The sequence below is a fragment of the Rattus rattus genome, chromosome 4 (assembly GCF_011064425.1).
Source record: "Rattus rattus isolate New Zealand chromosome 4, Rrattus_CSIRO_v1, whole genome shotgun sequence".
In the NCBI taxonomy this organism is placed as follows: domain Eukaryota; kingdom Metazoa; phylum Chordata; class Mammalia; order Rodentia; family Muridae; genus Rattus; species Rattus rattus.
The window spans coordinates 174,009,563-174,034,742 of NC_046157.1; the positions used below are offsets into that span (position 1 = coordinate 174,009,563).

Genomic DNA, 25,180 nt, shown 5'->3' on the forward strand with positions numbered 1-25,180 from the left:
CTTCCCCTGTCCTTAGCCTGTGCTAACTCGCACTTCTTCCCCTGACCTTAGCCTGTGCTAACTCGCACTTCTTCCCTGACCTTAGCCTGTGCTAACTCGCACTTCTTCCCTGACCTTAGCCTGTGCTAACTCGAACTTCTTCCCTGACCTTAGCCTGTGCTAACTCGCACTTCTTCCCCTGACCTTAGCCTGTGCTAATTAACTCGCACTTCCCCTCAGGTGTACTGAGAGCCGTTTGCTCAAGTGCTTTGAACTCCACTTTCCACGTGTGTTCACGCTATGGAAATAGACTTGATTCTCACCTGGTTTCCTATGTTTAGATGCTTAAAATTCCAAATGTAGCACACTTACAAAGTAATTAAAAAGGGGTTTAATTAAAAAAATTACATTATGTGTCTGGATGTTTTGCCTGTGTCTAGGTATGTGTACCCCATGTGCCCATGGGTTTCAGAAGAGAGCATTGGAGTCCCTGGGACTGGAGTTAGGGTTGGATGTGAGTCACTCTGTGTGTGTGTGTGTGTGTGTGTGTGTGTGTGTGTGTGTGTGTGTGTGTTGGGAAAGGGCAATAAGTTCTTTTAACCCCTGAGCCATCTCTCCCAGCCCTAAGAATTGGTTTTAAGAATAAATGTCATGAATGCTTATTGTAAAAAATTTAAGCAACACTATACTGAAACAGATGGTATTAAATAAAGTGAATTTAATTATGTTTTTTTGGAAGTTTTATAGTTTACTTGAGGATATATTGAAGAATGGGAAAAGATGTTTAAACAAGTTACTTACTAATTATGTATGCAAACGTAGCCTACCTAATTGTGTGGCTAGAATTACTGTAGAGTTTGGCATTTACCAAGCTTCAACATATTCCTGCCACTGCCTTTCCTTCCATGGATGCTCCTAGTGGAGGGGAGGGATCTCGACTGTTTCACAAGCCTGTTACAGTCAGCTGTGAAGGGATCTCTTCTCACCCTCCTTTATTACCAGAATGGAAGCAGCCTCCTCCTATCCCCATTCTCCGTGAGGAATTCCGGAGTGTAAGGAATGGGCACATCTATGATCATCTGCAGTGCCCATCCCGTCCTGACAGATGAGTGGGACCTGTTGCTGGGACTGTAGTAATGGCCTCAGCCTCATCCAAAGGACATTTTTCTGTAATCGGGAAGGAGAATTCCTTAAATTGCATCTTCAAGAATTATGAATAGTTCTGTGATACTTTATAGCCAATTTAAATTGATTATATCTTTGAGTTATTTCTTTAGAATACTTTAATTGTGAAAAGCAGTTTGGAATGAGTCCAGCCTTGAGAAGGATGGTTCAATTTTTAAAAACCAAAACAAAAAAACAAATCTAAACTTTAAGAAAATAAGCAAGCCTTTGTAAGGTCCCTTACTTGATTTCATCAAAGAATTCACAAAATGGACAGCCATCGCTCTGCTATAATATTTCTATATCAGAGTCATGTGTGAGTGATGAATGAAAATATTCTGGAATTCAAATATGTATCGTCGTGATCTTATGTCTGAAGTGCATTTTGGGTACGGCAGTTGCTAAAAGCCACAGTATAGTTCAAACTACAGTTGTTATGATTTCCATAAAAACTGTCCTCTAGAGTTGTCAGGATTGATTGCCCGCCAGTGGGCTTTGGGAAGCCGTTGGAGCATGGGAACTGTGACCTCATCGATGCCTCAGTTCATTGGTAGATTCCTCATTCAATGCCTCTGGGGAGGAGATTGGTGCTGAGGAATTGGGACCTTCGTGGAGTTGTCCACAGGAATGTGTACATGCGGATGTGTACCCGTTCCCCTGCCTTCTCCTGCTTCTGTTGTCAGGAGGAAGTCAGCCTTACTCTCCCCATTCCCTCTCTACAGCGCCCTGTTTCTCCAAGGCCCATAAACAAGTATGGAGCTGTGAGGCAGAGCCAGCCTTCCCTCTAGGAAGTTGCATACATCCCCGAGGATTGTTAGCCCCAGTGGCAGTCTTAGTTGTTAGCCTAGTTGGCATTGTGTTAAATGTGTGCAAACGCAGTGGCTGTTAAGTTTTCTCCTAAAAAACTGAAGTGTGATGGGGGATAGAAATCTGTGAGCTTTGATTGTGTGCATAAAATAGAAGCACAGTATTACGTTTTCCCTGTATGAGCAAGCCCCAGTGGTACACGGAAAAATAGTAATTGGAGTTGGCTTTCTTTGGCTCTTCTTCCTCCACTTTGTGTGAAGCTCTTTATAGATGTTAGCGTTTAGACTTGAGTTACTAGAGAAAGTCAGAAGCTAATATTAACAGTATGTGCTAATTGTCAGATGGCAATATTCTAATCTTTTTTAATGATTAAATTCTTAAAAGTCCAGTTAGGGTTAAATTTAGTTTTAAAAAAGAATGCAAAAAGAATGTTAAATTCATACATTAAGAACAACCCTTGGGACTAGAGCTATGGCTCAGAGCCTAAGAACTTAAGAACCTAAGTGCATATCCCAGCATCTATGTAAAAACAGAGCTGCTGCTAACCTATGACCTCACCACTGGTTAGGGAGAGAAGGAGCAGTGCTGAGGCTTGCTGGGCAACCAGGCGAGGACAGTGAGCTCCAGGGTCAATGAGAGAGATCTGATTCAGAGGAAGAAGATGGAGAACCAAAAAGGAAACCAGCAGACATTTTCCTTGGCCTCCACACTCAAACACATGGGAACGCACACACACATGTGCACAAACATATAAACACCCCCCACACACACACGGGAACCCCACCTCCCAAATACAGGAACACACACGTGCACACACACATGCACACAAGTTCACACATGGCACACATGATGTACACATGTGCGTTGTGCTCACATGTTCACACATGGCACACATGATGTACAATGTGCTTTGTGCTCACATGTTCACACATGGCACACATGATGTACACATGTGCGTTGTGTGCACATGCACACGCACACTTGCATATACCACCCATACAAATTTAGTTGTGCATATGCATACATGACGAAACTATTTATTGGTGTCTCTGTTTCCTCGCTACTGGACTTTAAAGCAGAGACTGTAGAAATGAATGTCTGCCTGAGCCCTAGGCTTCCCAGCCGAAGACAGCGTCAGCAGCAGGTAACTGAAGCACGTTGAAAGGGGCTGGAGAAATGGTCCAGCATGAAGGGAGCGCTTGCTGCTGCCGAAGAGCAACCAGGTTCTAGTTTGAGCACTGGCAGTTCAGGAGATCTGGGCCCTCCTCTGGCCTCTGTGGGCACCAGGCGTGCACATAGTGCACACACATGCTGGCAAAACACTCGCTCATGGTAAATGAAAGGGACAAACTAATACTCAAAAATCTTTTAAAAATCGGGTGGTTAGCACGGTGGGAAAAATGAAGCAGGTAGGTAGATTTGTCGAGGGTCATTAGGTCATTAGGTCATGGACAGATAACCATTAAGTAAGAGGCTGAGGAGGTAAGGGGAGATCAAGTGTTGGACCAGTGTGAGGGGTGCAGAAAGCATGGGAGGAAGGCTAGTGCTTACTCTCAGGCTACTGTGGTGATCCATTCAGGGCTCTCCGGAGTGGTACCCAGGTAGTCAAAATGGTCAGTATGGGAATTGACTTTTTTTAAGTGAAAAACAAAAAATCATTAGCTGTGTGTGTGTGTAAGTATGTACATGAGTGTATGTATGACTATGTGTAAGTGCGTATGTGATTTTGTATATGTATGTGTATGAGTGTGTGTATGTGTGATTGTGTGAGTATGTGTATATGTGTGTGAGTGTATGTGTGTGTGTGTGTAAGTATGTACATGACTGTGTGTATGACTGTGTGTAAGTGCGTATGTGATTTTGTGAATGTATGTATGAGTGAGTGTATGTGTTATGAGTGAGTATGTGTGTGAGTGTGTGTGTGTACACAAATCCTTCAAGATCGAAAGACAGTATCAGACCCCCTGCAACTGGAATTACAGTTAGTTGTGAGCCACCAAGAGAGGTGGAAACCAAACTCAGGTTCTCTGAAGAGCAGCGACTGCACTTAACTGCCGAGCCATCTCATTGGCGCTGACAATTCATTCTTATTTTTATGATAGTTATATTCTTTAAAGACACTGAAAACAGAATTAGTGACGTGTTGCTCTAGAGGAGAAAAGGCTTAATTTATGCAGGCAAGGTTATACTTTCCATAACCTATGAATATCTACTTTTATTGTGAATGTTTGCATGACCCCTTGTTCAGTGTGCTTTTTCATCATTACAACCAATATAGTTTTATAATTTGTCACTAAACAAAGCTTACCCAACATTAGTGCTTTACGTGTAAAGCACATTACAGCCTGTGTGCAGGAACAGTAGGTAGCATGTCAGGCAGTAACGTGAAGAAGATTACTAAGTTACAGTTAGCAAGATCACTGCTAGATGTGAAGATGAGTGGGTGAAAGCCGAATGTGTGACACCATGTTGGCGGCAAGGTTTTCTCTACTCAGTGATTACAAAGGAAAATAAATTCATAGCTTTACTAAGAAACAGAAGCTTACTCTACCTCAATCGTGGCAATTGTAATAACTGGAATAAAGAGTTTATTGAGCTCATCGTGCTGGAGGTCCCTGCCCAGCCTTGGGTATCCCATTACCTTGGCTGGTTCACATTCAAACAGGTATCTTAAGTCCAGAGCTAGGAAGGCGAGAGGACCAAAGACTGTGCTACGTGGGCAGGTCCTCCCACTGTCTCAGCCAGGACACACTGGGGACCGAAGCTTTAGCACATTCGAGATCCATTGAGCACTTACTTAAGGGGGAGGAATGTGTCTCCATTCTGTAAGTCAGGTGCTGAGCATGGCTGTCTGGGAGGGCAGCACAGCCATTTTCAAAATAAGATGGTAAAATACTGAGTTATTCAGATCAAAGCAGACCAAGTAGAAAAAAAAATAGTCACTTCCTCCTTCTATCAGGGGACTTTGTACCATGATATGTAAGAAATGGCAGTCCCTTCAGAAGGTTATAGCACCGGTGCCTGACTTTCTCCATGAGCTTCATGAGGCGCTGGCCTGTCTCTTGTGAGGGTCAGCCTGACGTAATTGAGCCTTTCTAGCTTCATAGGACTGTTCATGGTCGGACATGTTGTATACACACTCTGTTATTACAAACCATGAAATACATTTGTCAACAAGTAGTGGTGAAAGAATTATAATTCAGTCCCTATGAATTTCATTATATGAAGGAGGAAAAAAATGTATGTTTTCCTCCCTGTTAATTGGCACGTAGTAACTCCATGTATTGCTTCTGCACTTCTCATCAGCCAAGAAAAAGCATACAGTAGCAGAGGTCTGTGAATAGCAACTTGTTCACCCTATATACTTTAAATTACTTTTAACTTGATTTGTAATTATTTTAAAAGTATATTAGAAACTTTACTAGTGATCTGAGTTATTCCGAACCAGATAGGTATATAGCTAGAATTGTATTAGGTGATTTTTTTCCCTTTAAACCAATAATTTTGTTAAGTGAAAGAATGAGCAGTGTTTAATTTTATCTTCATTTATTTCATTCATTTTTAGTTAGCATTTAGAATAACTGGCTTCACTGTGGCATTGTGACTCATACACACATATCATTGTTTTACCCATCCCCGCTCTCCTCCCTGCTCCTCTGTCTTACACTCTCCCCGGTCTCCCCGGTCTCCTCTAATTGTCCCACTATCTGCTTTCACATCACATATTTGCCTTTCCCATCTTATGTCCTTCCTCTGCTTAATATCTCATTGGGATTTGGGATTTACCTATATGGTCTCCATGTGGATTAAGATTTTTATTTGTAGAACAAATCTATCAGACATACAATAGGGTTCTTTTCCAAATGATGACAATCAAGCAGGCTGTCAAAACTCTGGGCCTCCGAGGGAAGGAGCAGGCGGTAGCTTGATTGGCGTGTGTTTCCCACGAGCGTGCTTCACAACCCGGGTAGATGCGAGGGGAGCGGTGGGGTGCACATTCTCCCCAAACCCTTCAGATCTGCTTTTAAACCTCAGCCTTCTGTTAGTGTAATGGATTATTTATTGGGTGTTTTCAAAGCAGTTTATTTTCTTAAAACTGTTAGTAAGAAGTTGCTTTATATTTTGGCTATCACATTCCTGTTTATGTTGCTGATCGTATAATCCACCTAATTCAGGGGAAGAGTCGGCTGGGAAGTTAGGTTTCTGTGTTTTGTATTAAAACAGTGCAGTGAGCTGAGCGCTGTGTATTCAGTGAGTCAGACTACACCAGTCAGAAAGGCAGATGGGCACTGTGTGCTTCAAAATCTGTGCAAATAGGAAACAGGTGGGCGACTTAAATGTCCCCATGAAAGCGTGTGTGTGTGTGTGTGTGTGTGTGTGTGTGTGTGTGTGTGTGTGTGTAGAGATGACTTCTAAAGTTAGAAAAAAATAAGATGAGTTAGGAATCCTAGAGGTAAAGAAAAAACAAAACCACAGCAAAGCACAATGGTGTAAAGAAAGGGGGAGGTGAAGTGGGGAGTTGGCTGGGCTCCCTCCTTAGGACTTTACGGTGTGGTTGAGTACAAAGCAGTGCCCTAGACCACGGTGCTTAGTTCTCGTCGTTGGTGCCTTTTGTTTCCTGATGAACATGGAGACTGTGGAAGGGATCTCTTTTACTTGAACCTTTTCTAGATAATTGTACACGATCTTGTGAGTTGTGTTCTTGTAATTAAGTTGTTCAGCTTCAAGAAACAAAGTAACTTAAAAATACTGAATCGAAACAGAAGACAAATCTAACTCTTAAACCAGGCAGGAAGGGCAGGAGCGCGCTGCTCTGGCGGCCTGTGGAGCAGCAGCTGACACATGTCCTCTCTTTCAGGTCAGGGTCTGTTGCCAGAAGACTGGGTAGGTGAAGTCCTGAGTTTTGGACATGAGCTTCCTCCTGGAGTTTATTTTTGTGTGTGGGAGGAACAAGAAGTTATTTTTAGAGGAGATTCTAGAGGTGTCTGCAGATGTCTGTGCCAGTTGATTGACTTTAGGACTTTCCGTGACCTGTGCTTCTGCAGGAAGGCTCCTAATATTAGTCTGTATGAATAGAAATGCTATTCATAACACACACACACATATATATAAATTATTGGTAGAAGAATGTATTCACTGGGTTGTTCAAAGTCATTTACAATTAATACTGAAATGATTTAGTCACTAAGTAATAAAATTATCCCAGGAGCATTGTATTGAGTTAAAAACTTCTTTCAGGATTTAGTATAATTGAGGTAATACATTCATTGGATTTTTGATAAACATCCTTAAATAGAATGGGATTAAAAATATTAAAGGATACCTGCTAGTAAGAAGAGCTCTTTTATAGTAAGCTATACCATTACTAACATATAATTATTGTATTGATTTGTGACATAAAATGTTTTATCCTAATGTAGTCAGATAATATGAAAATACCTTATTTTTTTTTTGTAGTTTAATTGAATTGCTCTTTTCTTGCCTGTCCCTCCCAGTCCCCTCTGAGGAATCCAGTACCAGGGCTAATGTTTTGTGAAGTTATTTATGCAGTTACTAAAATTCTTGTGTTGCAGAACTAGCTATTAGTAGGGCAGGACTTATCTTTTGTAAAATACTTGTTAATCTTCTTAGGAGAGGTCAGTGGTGTTTCTGGTTCATAGGGAATTCCAGATTTGTGGGTCACAGAGACATGCTACTCTGCAGGAAGGATGGTTTCCCTTTTATTTTTGTGTATTTAGATGTTTAACATATTCTTTAACAATTCACACATGTATGTGATGTCTCTAGAAACATGTCCATCCCCACTGCCCCGGCTCCCCAGCATCTCCTTCCCATCTTCTGTCTTCCAGTTTCCTTTTTCTTTGAGAACACACCTGAGTCCAGCCAGGGATGCCCATGTACACGAGTGTACAACTGTGCCAGTGGGGCACAAGCAAGACGATAGCGCTCACACACCCATAACAAGTGACTCCTTTTCCCAGTACCATAGCCCCAAAGCTCCTCACATGTTCCTGTGTGGAGAGGCCAGGCTGTGTCCGGAAGGCAGTGTTTCCCGGTGCCCCGCCCACCCTCTGCCTCCTCCGTCCTTCCTGCTTATGTGCCGAAGTCATGTGCCTTCTAATCAGAGGGTCATGAGAAGGGCAGGGGAGTTGCCTTTCTCATTTGCTTTTGCTTCTCCTGGGAATAGTTGTGTATGAGGGTGTGTCTAAGTCTCCTTGCAAATATTTTCATCTTTTGTTTGCTTTTTTCATTTGTACTAGAGAGATTCTCAAACGGATGATAACAGACGATTGCTGACCTTAAACAGATTGGCAGCAAAGGAAGGCTCCTTTTTACCAAAAAATTTTAATAGAAGGCTGCAAAAATGGCTCAGTAGCTCAGAGCACTCGCTGTTCTTCTGGAGAAGCAGAGCTTAGTCTCCAGCACCCATAGCAGCTGCTTCATAGCCAGCTTCAGGGGGTCTGACACCCTTTTCTAACCTCCACAGGCACCACCCACACACGGCCTACACACACACACACACACACACACACACACACACACACACACCCACCACCACCTCACCCACACTATACATCCACAGACAGACACACACACCGCTACAGACACACTACACACAGACACATCACATACACACATATATATAGATACACTATACACACAAATACACATACACACATACACATGCCCCCCCCCCCAAGTATAAGATCTCTTTCTGGGACTAGAATTCACTTGTAGAACTTCTCTGGAAGAAGAGAAGAAATCAATAAATATATAAAAATACTCTTTAAATGGATAATACATATTTACTCAATTTGTACCAAAATCTATGACTTGCTTAAAATTGTATTAATTGATAAATTTATGTATTGTCAATATTGAAATATTTTTGAACGTATTTGATAATGAAGATCACAAAAAGTGTTTTGCTTGTTTGTTTGTTTTGTTCTCTGTGTGGTCCTGGCTATCCTGGATGTAGCTCTGTTTACCAGACTGACCTGGAACTCAGAAATCCCCCTGCCTCTGCCTCCTGAGCGCTGGGATTAAAGGTGTGTGCCCCCATTGCCTGACCACAAGAAGTTTTGGATTCACGGCCTTAGCAGTGTCTCTCAGGCAATCAGATAATACTGCGATAATCTCCACCTTATCTTTCTGTGTTGTCTGGCAAGTCTGAGTTGTCCTACCTCCAAAGGTGTCTTTCTTCATTTTCTGAATTTCCCTTTCTCTCCGGCCTCTCTGCAGTGTGGGTTTCTTTCCACGTCTTCTCCAGCACTCCATTTACCATGCTCTTCATCCAGGACTCCTGTCACCTGGCACAGAAGCGTCCCCTCCCAGTAGCGAGGCTGCATTGTCTCTGCATCTTCATTACTCTCTCATGTGCTGCACATCTTTTAGGTTTGTTTTCTCAAAGCCTCCTCGGATTTCTCTGTCTTTATTGACACCTTAGGCACAGGCTTACATTTCAAGCTTTGCACACTCCCCTGCTTCCGCAGTCTCTCGTGAGCTGCTGATTGAGTCTGCTGTGCGCTCCTGTGGCCATGCCGAGGATCCGGTCTGTGCGTCAGTGTTCTGACTTTGATCTGCCCAGCGCTTGCTGCACAGGAACCTCTGAGCCGAGCACTGACCACTGTACTTGGCACAGCACTCTACACATAGTTCACAGTCAGCAGACTCGAGTCTCCATTAAATGTGGGAATAACCACAGTCTGACTGCATATACTGATGCCGGCACTTACCTCTTCGCTGTTGTCCTTGTTTTCCTCAGGGAAGGAAACAGAAAAGGCCAAGGAGCGCTGTGACAAAGCCACAATGAAACTTCATATGCTGCATAACCAGTACGTGCTGGCCCTGAAGGGGGCGCAGCTCCACCAGAGCCAGTATTACGACACCACACTTCCTCTGCTGCTGGACTCCGTGCAAAAGATGCAAGAAGAAATGATAAAAGCACTGTAAGATCCATTTCCTGCTTATCATACGGTCCCTTCACAGCCCGACTCAGCATTCTCCACATGAGCTTCGGAAGCCTCCTTACTGCCCAGACCAGGGCACCTCAGCCCTTGACTTTCCTTGTTGTTCCTTCAGCTGTGCTTAGTGCCTAGGATACCGAGGGGTGGAGCTCTATACATCTGTGTTTATTACTGACTGCCACCCCAGTTAGCGATACATTGTGTTCAGTGAATGCCTGCCCCCATTAGAAAACCAAGTGTCACACAGAAACCTGTGTTGAAAAACAAAACAAAACAGAAAACAAACAGAAGATACAAATGTGTTTCTATTAGAATAGTGAGGAATAGAAAATTATCACTCCTGCCTGGCCTTTTGGGCATACAGATCACATATTTAAATTGCTGCATAATTACTTAACCCCTTCCTGCCCTGTCATATGAAATAAGGTGGCGGCACATGGAACCACCACCTCCAAATACTAACACTGTATCCTCTGCTTACTGCTCTAGGTGCTCTGCGTCTGCGTCTCTTAATAGAACATTAAAGTGTGCAATTTTGCTTTGTGTTTCAGAAAAGGCATATTTGACTAGTATAGCGAGATAACCAGCCTTGTCACAGAGGAGATAGTGAATGTCCACAAGGAGATTCAAATGTCTGTTGACCAGATAGATCCTAGCACTGAGTATAATGACTTCATCGACGTCCACAGGTATGCTGTCTTCCTTCCTTCTCAACTCTTTGTAAATACGGTGTCTTTTATAGTAGAGTATTTAACAAACAAAATACTCTTATTAGAGCTGAGTTTATTTTATGAGTTTATTTTCATTTATTTGTCAAAGACTGTTTTAAACTTGATAACTAATTTATAAAACTATATTTAAGATTTTTCCAATTGATGTGCCATTGTTTAAATCCATATTTAACCTATGAAATTGTATTTTCTTAGCACTTACACAATAAATGAGCTTGCATGTGTCTTAAGTGTTCTAAGTCACCAGTGACTGTCTCTTGCATGCATCTTGTTTTATACTTTAAAACAATCGTGACGGGGATAAAATGACTAAGGTGTATGTATATTCTCCAAATGGAGAGACCAAGGTGCAGGCTCCGTGACTGGATCTTTCGTGCCTAGGGTTCCCTAAGTTATCCTGCTGTGCTTACTCTGTTAGCCTGACTTTGAGTAATAGTGAGTATCCTGCCTTTGCTGTGCACTGAGATAGAGTATGACAGTATACTACTATTGATTAGAAATATTTGGCATTCTTTACTAGAACAACAGCTGCTAAGGAGCAAGAAATCGAATTTGATACTTCCTTATTAGAAGAAAATGAAAATCTTCAGGCAAACGAGATCATGTGGAATAACTTAACAGCAGACAGTTTGCAAGTAATGTGAGTACTCAGGAAATCCTAGCAGTGTAAGCGAGTGTTGTCGTTCGCTATGGTGACCGTACTTCCTCAGCTCTAAGTTCCTCACCTGTTGCAAGTAATACAAAGTAACTTTTGTAGATTGGTGCATTTCCTGTGTCTGTGTGTGTGTCTAGTGTGTTTGTTTGTATGTGCCGTATGCTGTGTCTGTGTGTGTGTCTTGCATGTTTGTATGTGCCGTGTGCTGTGTGTGTGTGTGTCTAGTGTGTTTGTTTGTATGTGCCGTATGCTGTGTCTGTGTGGTGTGGGGTCCATTCCCATGCAGAGGCAGAGCAGGCCCTTGCGTGTGCTCCTTTAATGTTCTCCTCCCTCTGTCCTGAGGTAGAGTCTCTCACGGAACTGGAAGCTCACTGATGAGGCCAGGCTGGCTGTCAGCTTTGGGAATCCACGCGTCTCTGCTCTCATGCTGGGAATATAGGGTGTGCTGTCCTGTCGGCTTTTCCATGTGGGTACTGTGATGGCGCTCAGGCCCACGTGCTCACACAGCCAGTGTGCTTGCTTTTAGCCATTGAGCCAGCTCAGCCCCTAGTATTTGGAAATATATTATGTTTCTCTGTTATTATCATTAATTTCAAAAATATGAGTTTTTTCTGTGATGTTGCATTAATTTTTCCATTGGTTGCCAGTACATGAGAACAACATTTCTCCTTTTAAATTTTCATATATACTTTTATTTGTGTTTTACTGCCAATACTTAGTGGCGGGCGAAGCGGTTTGGAATGTGGACCTGAGCTGGAGCGGCAGAGTCATGGCCGTCACAGCACTTAGCCTACAGTTGTGCTCGTGACTGAGTTCTTTCCTCTTGAAGTAGCACCTGCTCTCTTCTAAATGTTCAAGTCAGCTTCCTTGTTGTTTTTGTGTATAAACTCTGTGGGTTTTGAGAGATCCTAGCTTTGTTTTAGTCCTCTTCAAACACTAAAGGCAATGACAAGTGCTCTGTGACTTGTGAAAGCACAGTAAGGTCCTACCTAGGTTATCTACGATCTTGTTCAGGGATTAGAACATTTGTAGATAAGCAGTATATGTGCTATCCTTGTGTTGGAGTTGAAGGTAGATCATATTTATTCATTTCTTGTCAGTATTGGGCATGGTATATTATTTATTTCAGTTTTTTCCTTTAATGACTCAGACAAAAGTCCTTATGAATATAATTAATCCAAATACCTATTTGTGATGAAGCCTCATGAAACACAGAGACTGATTACTCTTGAGGGAGCTGAAGGCATGGGGTCCTCTGCCATCAGGGATGAGGGAGGTGAAGGCATGGGGTCCTCTGTGTCAGGGATGAGGGAGGTGAAGGCATGGGGTCCTCTGTGTCAGGGATGAGGGAGGTGAAGGCATGGGGTCCTCTGTGTCAGGGATGAGGGAGGTGAAGGCATGGGGTCCTCTGTGTCAGGGATGAGGGAGGTGAAGGCATGGGGTCCTCTGTGTCAGGGATGAGGGAGGTGAAGGCATGGGGTCCTCTGTGTCAGGGATGAGGGAGGTGAAGGCATGGGGTCCTCTGTGTCAGGGATGAGGGAGGTGAAGGCATGGGGTCCTCTGTGTCAGGGATGAGGGAGGTGAAGGCATGGGGTCCTCTGTGTCAGGGATGAGGGAGGTGAAGGCATGGGGTCCTCTGTGTCAGGGGAGGTGAAGGCATGGGGTCCTCTGTGTCAGGGATGAGGGAGGTGAAGGCATGGGGTCCTCTGTGTCAGGGATGAGGGAGGTGAAGGCATGGGGTCCTCTGTGTCAGGGATGAGGGAGCTGAAGGCATGGCGTCCCCTATGTTAGAGAAGCTTTTCTCACAGCAGCTTGGCTGTTCCACCGGATGTTCTTGTCCTCTATCTGGGTCTCTGCTTCAGTCTTAGTCACCTATAAAGTCGCAGTTCTCATCTGGGCTGATTTTGTCCTCCAGGGACATTTGACAGCTGGGAGCAGTAGGCAGGGACGTAGCTGAGCATCTGCCATGCCAAGGACAGCCCTGAGGAGACAGAATTTCTGGCAGCAGTTTCAGTAGTGTGGAGGTGGAGAACTGCACTGCGAGTGAAGGAGAGTGCTGACTGCGAGACGAGTGGTCGAAGTTACCGTGGCATGGCGTCCGTTTCTGAATTCACATGCTGCGTGCTAACACGGCATCCATGACTCCGAGGGTTGTTATCACTTCCTTTTCCCGGTACCTTATTTATTCACCGAAGTCTTTTATGGTATATTTAAAGATATGTGATTAATATTCTCAAGTCAGCAGTAAAATTGATAATTTATTTTAATGAATAGCAAATAAAATGAAAATATAAATGCTGAATATAATGTGGTAATTTTAAAAATAACTACCTGTTAAGCACTTGTGAGCAGAGATTTTGTGGCCAGATACTTTGTTTTATTGGTTTTCAGAGTATAATTAGAATCATTATCTCAACAAATCACTAGTGACCCTCCTTATACCCAAAGAATTAAAGAAATAAATCTGCGATAATGTGGTAGATTTAACGGCCTATATCTTTGTTATTTAAAACTTTATCTACATTTCGCTGAGCATTATTTATTCAGGATATGAGTTGAAGATAGACACACGCGTGATTGTGTAGGTATGTGTGGATTTTACAGCGCTGAGGGACAAAGTGAGGGCTCGTGTATTGTAGGCAAGACTTTTACCACTCTTCTGGTTTGCTTTCTGTAGCTGTGACAGATACCCTGACTGACAGCCACTTTGAGTAAGGGAGGGTTGGTTTAATTTACTAAGTACATGTTATGACTCATCATTGAGGGAAGTCGAGGTAGGAGCTTAAAAGCAGTCCTGCTCACTCGCTCATATGGCATTACCTCTGACCAGAGAGGGAAGACAGAGTTGTTTGTAGCAAATTAGATTAGAAATGATTTCCAAACAGTTTGAATATTCATTTACCTATCCACAAGTAATTCTGGATGCCAACAGTATGGAAAAACATGTATTTCTTTGATGATAGTTTCTAATCTTTAGTGAAGTCTCCTTCGTATGCCAGCACCTATCAATATGCCATATTAAAATCCTACAAGATTGTGCAAAATGCTAAATCTCGTGATCTAAAGCAAGACCCAATCCCAAGATCTTGTGTTTTCCAATACATTTCAAGGAGAAATTAGAATCAGTTTAACTTTTATAATGGAACATAAGTGTATTCTCTTCACCGAGTGATGGTAATTCTCTGTGGAGAAAGGGAGTTGTTTTTGATCTTGTAGAGTACAGTTAGCAATCTATTTATAGAACGTGAGAATCAAATCCATTTTGCTGCCTGTCTTTTCAGCCTATGAACTAAGAATGACATTTGCATTTTAAAATGTTGACAATATCAAAAGCATCATCTCTTGCGCACGTAAATATCACGTGAGACTTGTCATCTTTGCGTGATTTCACAGCAGCAGTCAGGTCATTGTGCTGTGACAGCCAGCATCAGTGGCCTCTGCTGCTTGTCACTACGCAATCACAGTACCATTTTGACTGCCACACATACTGCTGTGCTACAGCATTTCACTTTGGTTATCAGTTCACGCTCGTTGTGTCAAAGAAGAGAAAATGGATTTCAGGTGACTGACTTAGGTCCTGTGGACTATTGCGCTAATGATGTAGATGGCAGAATATTATGTCAGCTCTCTAGTTGGAAGCAACTAAAACGTCAGGCTGTGTTCCAGAAATACCTTTGAAGTGCTGGCTTGAGACTTTGGGGATGTAGAAGATTTTGAAGGCAGATGTTGGGAGGACCATTTCAGGAAACACGCTTTTAAAAGAACTGGTTGGATGTGTTGGCTTGGAAGTAGATTAGGTTGAGTGTGATTGAAAGTATTCTTCAGAAGCTTCTGACTGCTCGGTTAACTAGGAACCAAATGGTGACCACCAGTGGACATGAAAAAGTAGACAGAAAGACGTTCACAAGGTCTCAACCCGACAGAAGAACTACAGACAACTGAGGGAGCCTGGGAGCAGGGGGGGAGGAGCAGGGGGAGGGAGGGAGGGGGGGAGGGGGGGGAGCAGGGGGGAGGAGCAGGGGGGGGAGGGGAGGGGGGGGGAGCAGGGGGAGGAGCAGGGGCAGGGGAGGAGCAGGGGAGGAGCAGGGGGAGGAGCAGGGGGAGGAGCAGGGGGGGGCAGGGGGGGCAGGGGGGGGCAGGGGAGGAGCAGGGGGGAGGAGCAGGGGGGGGGAGCAGGGGGGGAGGAGCGGGGGGAGGGGCGGGGGGGGGGGGGTGGGGGGGGGGGAGGGGGAGCAGGGGGGAGGAGCAGGGGGGGGGAGCAGGGGGGAGGAGCAGGGGGAGGAACAGGGGGGAGGAGCAGGGGGGGAGGAGGAGGGGGTGCTCCTCCTCAGGGACGAGCACACTAATTGTTTGTCCAGTGCCAAGTAACATTCAATGGACGGAGTAGCTCATGTTTAGGCATATAATGTACACATGTCCATGTTAGGAGTTACTCTGCCACCCAGCTATGCATTAGTCCAACTAGACAGTGTTCAAGACTTACCTGTATGAAAAGATTCACAGCTCCAAACATCTGCTGTAGGGAACTTGTTAGAAGTCACATGGCGACGTCCTTTAGCACCAACCAGCACCATTTTACTTTTAAGAGCATTCTTGGACACAATTGTTAGGAAAGTATAAATGACCAATCAAATTATTTTATTTTTTACTTTTTACTTTCTTACATTAAATTTCAATACTATTATTTTAATTATGACTCTGGATTCTTTTTTTTTTTCCAGAAGGGAAGAAAGTTGTGCTGACTTAAATAGCATTTTCTAATACTACTTTAAATGTAATTGCAGCATCATAGGATTTTATGGAGGACTTTTGATGTCATGACACAAATCTTTTACCTCATTTTTGAGATTATAATATCATTACATTCCTCTTCCCATTCATTACTGAGACCCAGGATTCAAACCCCTATATAACCAGAAAAATGCAATCAATGCTTACAGATGTTAAAAACTTATGCACTTACAAGACAATGCACGTGAAAGTCAGAATTTTTTTCTTTTTGTAATCATTCCTATTACTACCTTCCAAGAATAATTCACAAAAAATTTTATATATTATCTCAGAATATATAAAATGTATTTTAAGTTATTTTAATGAGTTAAGATTATATTTAGATATTCTTTTTAAAAGATTGTTTATTTTTATTTTATGTGCATTGATGATTTGCTTATACATATGTCTGTGTGAGGTGTTGGATCCCTCAAGCTAGAGTTTTCGACAGTTGTGAGCTGCTGTATGGGTCTGGGAATTGAACCTAGGTCCTTTACAAGAGCAGCCAGTGCTCTTAACTGTTGAGCTGTTTCTCTAGACTAGCCACTTAATACACATGAAATATGCTTTAAGTCGAAATAGAATGACATCACATTCCCCTTTCCTTTCCTCCTTCCAGCTCCTCCCTGCTACCTTCTGTTGAACCCCTCCATAATATAATAGCTTCTTTTTCTTTATTATTGTTGTATCTGTTCATGCGGTGGCAGCAGATGGTTTTCTAAGGTCCGTGACCTCAGTTTGCTAGGGTTCTAGTACCAGCCATTGTTTTTCTCATGTTGGGTGGAATTTAAGCCCAACTGGACAGCTTTGATGCCACCCACATATGATTGTACCTCTTGCACTTCATGCATTTCTTGCTGCGCAGGTCATTGTCCTGAATCACAAGTGTTTCATCTGGTCGAGATTGCTTTCTGCCCATGGCAGCTTGCATAGTATGTTCTGGAACTATGGAAGCTAGCCTGCAGGAATAGGGCTTTCTGGTCAGATCCAGCTCTCATTATCTGAGTCCTGTGTCTTAGTGTATGGTGTCTTCATCAGTACATGTCCGCTCTCACCTCAGGAAGGGCAATGGAGCACTACCCTGATATCCTCCTGTATTGTTGGAGAAGTCACTTGGACTATACTAACCAACCATGAGAAAGGAGGTTTCCCCTTCCAGGTAGTGGGTCTCTGTGGGTCTCCTGCTCTTGTGTAGATTGTTTTCAACTCAAGAGGCTTAACTTTTAAGATTGAAGTGTGTGTATGTGTAATTACTTCTATGTGTTGTGCATAATGGTAAATAAATATAAAATAATACGATCTTTGAGACTGTTGTTAAACAACCTCGGTGTTATTTGGCCCTCACCTGACCTTCTCCTTCTGTGTTGACTTCCCTGACTCTCCCAGTTGGAGTCCCCTCCTTGTTATTCTGTTTCACTTAGGTCTTGCTCTTTGCCTCCCTTCCCTCCACCTGTGGTCCCTTTGTACTGTACTGGCTTCTGTGTGACTCCATGTCCTGTACTCACATCCGGGGATTTGGAGCTAAGAACATGTACTGTTTGTCTGTCTTTGTCATTCAGTATAACCTTTTCTAGACTCTGTTGATTTACACATTTCATTTTTCATTACCGCTGGATAGTATTCCATTGTGTGTGTGTGTGTGTGTGTGTGTGTGTGTGTGTGTGTGTGTGTGTGTGTGTGTGAGATTGCATTTGCATTATCTACGTGTTGGTTGTTTTCATCTCCCGGCTTTTGCGTGTAGGCAGCTGTGAACATTGTGAACAAATAGTGTGATGCCAAGTCCTTTGGGCATAGGCCAAGGAGTGGTATAGCTGGGCCATGGGGTAGCTTCCTGTTTGGCTTTTCGGAGGCTTTCCCATGTGATTTGCAGAGTGGCTGTACTAATTTGCATTCCACCAAAGGTGAGGGAGGGTTCTGATGCCTTTGCTCTCAGCTGTTTTGTCGTTCCTAGCTGTTCTGACTGGGCTGACGTGAAGTCTCAAAGGTGCTTCAATACAGTTCCCTAATTGCTGTGAATAATGGATACTCTTTAGGTATTTTTAGCCACTTTTATTTCTTTTATTAATCACTCTTTTTAGAGCTACTGATTGTTTTTAAAGTTTTTTGTTTGTTTGTTTGTTTTTAAAACTGAGTCACTTATTTCCTTAACTGTGATTTTGAGTTCTCTGTATATTCTGGATGTTGCGTGTTGCTGGCAAAGACTCTCTTCCTTAGCTTTGCAGAAGCATTTGAGTTTATGAGGTCCCGCTGGTCAGTTGCTGCCCGTAACTCCTTGGCCAGTGGATTAGCATTTAGGAAGTCCTTTGCTGCGCAGGTGTCTTCTTGGATGCACCACAAGCTTAGTGTTTTAGGTTAGGTTCTCGGTCCTCGTGAACCTAACTTCTGTGCAGGGTGGTAAACACGGGTCGAATTCCATCCTCTGCACATGGACGGTCAGTTTCCCCAGAGCCTTTTGTTGCAGATGCTGCATTTCCTCCAGTGCATTTTTTTTTTTTTGTGCCTTTTTCTCAGTTATCAGATGACTGTAGTTACAAGTTCTCATTTTGGCATTTCTGTTCTACTCTATTGGTGTGCACGGCTGTTTTTATGTCAGTACTGTGTTGTTTTTATTACTATAGATCTATAATGCATCTGAAGTCTGGAATGGAAACCCCCAGGGTTCTTCACTTTTGCCCAGAATTGCTTTGGTATCGTGCGTCTTCTCTGCTGCCATATTGATTTTCAGATTCCTGTCTCTGTCTGTGAGGAAAGCTGTGTGTTTACATTGCGATTGCATTTAACCTGTAAATTGCTTTTGGTAGGGCATTCGCTTTCACAAAACACTGACCCTGAGCGTGAGCTGCCCTTCCAATTGCTGCTCTTCCTCAATGTCTTACTGAGAGGTCGGAACGTTTCCCATGGCGGTCTTTCTTCTCCGTGTCCAGGTTTATTCTAAGGTGCTGTGGCTGGGGATGCTGCTGTACATTGGAATGCTCCCATGGCCTTGGGAAGGTTGCTGTTGACACGCAGAAAAGCTATTGATGGTTTATTTGTTTTTAAGTTTATTTTGTACCTGTCACTTTGCTGAAGTTGTTGATTATTTCTAGACTTCTTTTGATGTAATTTTTCTGGATCTCTTAAGTATAATATCATATCATCCCCGCAATAGGGATAATTCTTCTCTTTCTTTCCTTTTGTATCCCTTTAATTTCCCTCTCCAGCACCTGCTTCAAGTGCCACTTTGGGAAGAAGTGGGGTAAGTGGTCCATCTCGGCTTCACTTTGGTAGTTTGGAGAAACTGAAGTCATCCACTGTGCTTAGGTTCTCCAAGTGAATAGGTTACAGATTTTAAAAGCACCCTCTTAGAACGTTCGGAATCCTTTGGGTCTGTTGCAATGTTTCCCTGTTCATTTCTGATTCTTTCATTGATTCCCTGTCTTCTCTTCCTTGTTTTTATTTTATTAAGCTCTGTTTTGATTTTTACAGTTTTCGCTATCCACTGGGCTTAGGTTTTTCCAAATTCCGATTTGCAGCATGATCACTCATTTGTGCTCCTCTAATTAATTATTAATTATTAATTATTCATGTGGACACCGAGATGCAGGCCTCCCCTTGGATCTGCTTCTCGTGTGTCCCAGGGGTTTGTTTGATTCTGCTTTTGTTTCCATTTAGTCTCAGGAATATTTCTGCTTTTCTTTTGATCTGTTTCTTCATTTAGTGATGAGTTCTTTAATCTCAATGATTTGTATACTCACTAGAGATTTGTTTGATGTTGATTTTAAGTTTTACTGGAGAATGGTTGGATGTGATACATGGACTTATTTCAGGTTTTTTGTGTTTGTTAAGGTTTGATTTGTGTTTTAACATGGGTTTATTACACAGAAACTACCACACACTGCTAAGTAGAATGTATATCTTTATGGCATTCAGGTGGAATAGTATGTAGGTGTCTGTTAGGTATGTGGGTATCCATTCGATTTAAGATGCCATTGAATTCTGAACTTTCTATTTTTAAGATCGCATCTAAGAGAGAAAGTGGGAGTATTGAATTGCTATTATTGGTTTTGTGTTAATCTGTGCACTTAATTCCATTAGTATGATTTTTTATGAAATTGTATATGTCAAAATTTATGCACATATGTGTGGTATTGTCATGTTTTCCTGATTAATTGATCCAGTGATTAGAACGAGTTGCCTTCTCTGTTTCCTGACTAGTTACAGTGTGAAGTCTAGTTTGTCAGATATTAGAATGACAGTGCATGCTTTCTTCCTGATCTCATCTGCCCTTTTTGCACTTTAAGGTCGTGCCGGATGGTTTCTAATTTTAATGTGTTGTTGACTGTATATGGTAGCCATTGTATGAAACCTGTGGAAGTAATTTGTAATTTTGTTGCTTTGTTTTATAGTCTAAAATATGAGCTATTTTGGAAAAGTTACATATAGAAAACGTTCCCTATGCTAATGGAAAGAATGTACAATCTGCAGCTGTTGGATAGAATATTTTGTATATATTTGTTCAGTTCATTTGAAAATAATATAATGTAATTCTGTTTCTGTTTATTTTGGTCTCAATGAGCTATCTGTTGATGAAAAATGCTATTTAAGGAGCCATTATCACTTATTGTAGCCCAGGTTTCCTTTTATACTCTTTATGTAGGGTTTGTTTTATAAAATTGAGTGCCCAGGTTTTCAGTGCATATATATTCATAATTGCTGTATTATCCTGCAGATTGTTTCCTTTGTAAATATATAGTGGTATTCTTTGTCTCTTCTGATCAGTTTGGGCTTAAATGTTTCTCGTATACAAGTGTAGTCTTTTTGCTGAGGATTCTGTGTGCTGGCTACATCATTTTCTCACTTTTAGTCCCTATATGTCTTTGTTGATAGGGTGAGTTTCTCATATGCAGCCAACTTGTGGTTCTTGCCTCATAATCCAGTTAGCTACTCCCCTGCCTTTTAATAGAGGAATCGGGGCCATTGTTTTTAGGATCATTAGCTAAAGGTAATGCATGAGTCCCTCTTGACTTCCGGTGTTCTTTGTGGCTGTTTGGAACAGTCCATGTTCATTAGCTTTTATATTAGGAATCTCAGTTTTCATGGTTTTCTGAATTATGTAGCTACTGTATAATACTGTTTTACTAGTGCTGAATTCTTCCAATTTATGCTTATCTTGGAAAGTCTTTCTCCTTAGATCTGTGGATTCTCTTGGCTGGCAGGTTATTTTCTTTTGGGGTTTGAAGTTCTTCATTGCATGTGTTCCTTCCTGGCGTTTAGAATCTCCTGAGAAGCTTACTACTATGATACTGGATCTGTGACTGGATTACTGGTGCTTCTTTTCTTCTTTTTATAACTTTTCCTGTCCTTGCATTGTTGTGTTCTTTACACCTTGACTGTCACATGCTCAGGAGAGGTTCATTGCCTGGTCATGTTTAGTGGAGGTTCTGAATGGCTCCTGCACAGGGATGTCTATGTTTGAAGATTTGGGAAATTTTCCAATATTGTTTCACTGAATAGGTTTTCTTTTCATTTTTTTAAATTAATTTTTGAAAATCTCATGTTTGTATACAATGTATCTTGATCATGTCAGGCCCTCACCTTCCTTTTACCCTCTTGGATGAGCCTATCACATTATATTATTATTAATATTAATAATAATTATTATTATTATCTTCTACATTTGTGTGTATAGATTCTAGAGATCAAATGTGAGTCCTCAGGTATCCTGACCTCTTGAGCCTTCCTGCCGCCCCGTTCTGTGTACCTAGCTCTCTTGTCTTGTTTCTGTTATCTGAGTGTAGCAAGCACTGTGTCTTCAAGCCTGAGCAATCTGTCGTGACTTGATTCAGTCTACAGGTGAAGATCATATGAGATTGTTATTTCTCTGAGCTTTTAATTTCCAGTATAGCAGTGTTGTTCCTTTCAGCTCCTTCATGTCTTATGTAATCGTCCTTAATTCAGTCATGCATTTATTTGTATCCTCTTTAAACTCCTCAGTCATTTTTAAAGTCAGTCTTTCGAATTCTTTGTCTAACATAAAGTGCACTTAGATATTTTTGGAGTCATCGACTAGGAAATTACAGACTTTTGGGGGACTTATGTTGACTTGTTTTTCATGTTTTTTTTTTCTATGACTAGATTTATACATCTGTAGGGAAGTATAAATGTAAAGAATGCCTCTTATACTTTTCAATGTTTTTATTAGCATATATTATAATATTTATGAGTTTATTAGCATGCATTACATTGGTGATATTTCATCATATATGAATATAATGTTGCAGAGAGTGGCCTAGAGAGATTGCAGTCTGGCCAGTTCTTCACTAGGCAGCAGTGTGTGTTCGGAAGGGCTGTGGGAACTCTCCACGTTAAATCCCTCACGGGTGCTATTTCTCTGATTATTTTTCTCTCTGCTGTTGCTTACACTTCATTTCTAGGAACAGGACTCCAGGCTCCCTCTAGTTGTGCGTCCTTGGAGCTTGACTGTCAGCGGCAATCATTGTAGCCTTTATCTCTAATATGCAGGAAGATTTAGCTGGGATTAGGCCATGGGTAGAGTGGCATACAGTTTTCTCAACTAGGACGGTGTGTGGCTCAGCGGCAGAGCATGCCCCAGAGTCTGAGGTGCTAGCCTCCATCTCTGGTGATTTCCAGAGAGTAGAAAACAACCACAGTGGTGCGTAGGTTCACATCTGGTCTAGAAATAGCGTATGAGCCAATTAGGAACAACCACTGCACTACCATTGAGAACGGACAAGGAAGGGGCCAAAGCAACACAGATTCTAAAATTTCCAATATTAATAAAGCAAGGTGTGAAATGGAAGAAGGAAGATGTGTGAATAGTGAAAGAAATGTCAAGGATAAGGAAAACCAATTAAATAAATAAAATTACATGAAAGCAGGAAAAGACTGAACAAAATGAACATGTGTGAGAAGCTTTTGTTGTCAAGGGTCTTGAACTAGAAGTTTCTAGATCAGTTAGTGACTGGAAACCAGTGGGCATTGGATGGGGGTTGGCACAGCAGCCTTCTGTGCTGAGTTCTGGGGGAGGTGTAAGGGTATGCTGTTGCAGTAGGGCTGTGTGTTCTCTCACCCCACAGGCCTGTTGTCCCACATCTCCATCATCTAGAGAGTGGGCTAGGCGGAGGCTCTCAGTCCTGAGACTCAGTTGAGTATCAGAGGGCACGGTAGATGTCTAAGATACGGTGTATTTCTGAATACCTGGAGGAGGAGGGGAGGAAGAAAGGCCACTGGTTTCCATCCTGGGTGGGCTGATGCAGGGATGGGCAGAGAATGGGCATGTAGCACCTTCCTGCCTTGGCGTCCACACTCAGACACATCCAACCAAGCTCAAACACACAGTTACTGTCCCTCCTTTTGAGGACATCAGACTACTGTTCCTGCCAAGGGTCTCACTCCTTGTTGTTTACACCTTTTATGACAGAATCTCTCTACCATTTTACCGCTGTGACTCGTGGCATCTCCCACCTTGTCCCCGCCACAATGGCAGAGTGGCTCCAGGAGCCCTGACTTTCGATTGTCCCAAGTTTGGTTCCTAAGGTTAGGAGCCTTTCCCGGTGGCACCTCATTGCGAGAAGGTGCGCTGTGCAGAAGGCTTCTACTATAATGCTCTCCTGTCACACGGACTCACTGAGACAGCTTAGATTCTTGACTGCCTTTAAGTCTTGTGGGAAATGCGGGTTTCCACGGTGTCGCTTGTAAGGGTTTGGGTTCTCTTAACTCCCTCTCTGGGCGTCTCTGGTGGGGACTGGGGATGCTTTGTACTTCTGAACTTCCTTCTTCGTGATGCTTGGACGCTACATCTCTTCTCTCCTTGAAATACGATGTCTTCATTCCTGCTCAGATGCCGTTCACTCGGTCACTTGAGGGGTGCTCTTCCACCATTTGACCTGCAACTCTCTGTTTTTCCTTGATGAACCTTGCTTGTTTTTTGTTCCTACTTTTATAATAGATTCCCTTCTAAGAGGTTTTCCACAGTAATAGGGCTTTTGCTTGTAATTTGTACTGTAAAATTTTTTACTTTTAACTTTGTCTCTTTTACATTACACAAAACTAAATTCTGTAGAGTGCGGTAATTCGATGTTTCCTTTGTATCCTCTGAACTTCGTGTTGTTACTAGAGGGGTCTTGGCTGTCCTATGGCACGAAGTCTAGGTTCTTTGTGTTGTCACCAATGAACTAGAAAAGACATGGAGGAGGAGCTTTATTAAAAGTGAGGGTGGTGCATGGTGCACATACTACACATAAGAGCCACATGGAGCAATCTCGGGACTCAGGCGTCTGAGTTTGCTCTAAGAATTCTGGTTTATGTTTGCAACCCATTGAGATGCTGATCAACCCTTTAGCAGGAGCTGCCTAAGACATCTGCATGTCAGATACTCACATTACAGATCATAACAGTAGCATAATTACAGTTTTGAAGTAGCAGTGGAAATAATGTTATGGTCAGGGTCACCACCTGAGGAACTGAATTAAAGGGTTGCAGCATTAGGAAGGTTGAGAACCAGTGCCCTGCAAGGAAGTGTCTGACCTGGATTTACCACAGGAGGCTAGGTAGTCATTGTCACCTTCCTGGGAAGGGGCAGACATTGCTTTCTCAGAGATGGCATTCCCCTTTGCCAGCCCTTCCTACTCAAACCTCCTTCATCTCCTTCATTGTCTTGCTTTGAAAGTAGGAAGATAATTTTAATATGATGTAATAGGTGTGTGCGTGTGTGCGTGTGTGCGTGCGTGCGTGCGTGCGTGTGTGTGTGTGTGTGTGTGTGTGTGTGTGTGTTTATGGGAAAAATATTTCCAATAAGGACTGAGACTGTTTCATACAGCCTTCATATTAATTTTGTATGTTAAATTACCTTTGAATGTAATACAAAGGATTAATCTCAGTATAATGTCTGAGGACAGAAGTAGCTTATCATCAGTTTAAACTGCCAAAGTAGTGAGTCTCACTTCCTTTTATTTAAATAAGTGTGATCTTTATCATAGAAGGTTGCCACAAAGAGGAAATAAGGTAATATATGCAGAATGCATTGACCAACACTTAGCCTACTAAACTGAAGTTAACCTAGAGTACATATAAGGCATTACTTCTGTTTTCTTGACAAACTGTGCTAA

At 42.4% G+C, this 25,180-nt stretch overlaps 1 protein-coding gene across 1 annotated transcript in view; it reads left to right on the plus strand.

Annotated features, from left to right (window-relative positions):
* Window positions 1-25,180, plus strand: part of Fer (FER tyrosine kinase) — a 252,057-nt gene that overhangs the window by 21,265 nt on the left and 205,612 nt on the right. Inside the window, 3 exon segments of the mRNA XM_032901714.1 lie at window positions 9,716-9,899; window positions 10,469-10,606; window positions 11,169-11,288. Coding sequence (XP_032757605.1) covers window positions 9,716-9,899; window positions 10,469-10,606; window positions 11,169-11,288 — 442 coding nt within the window.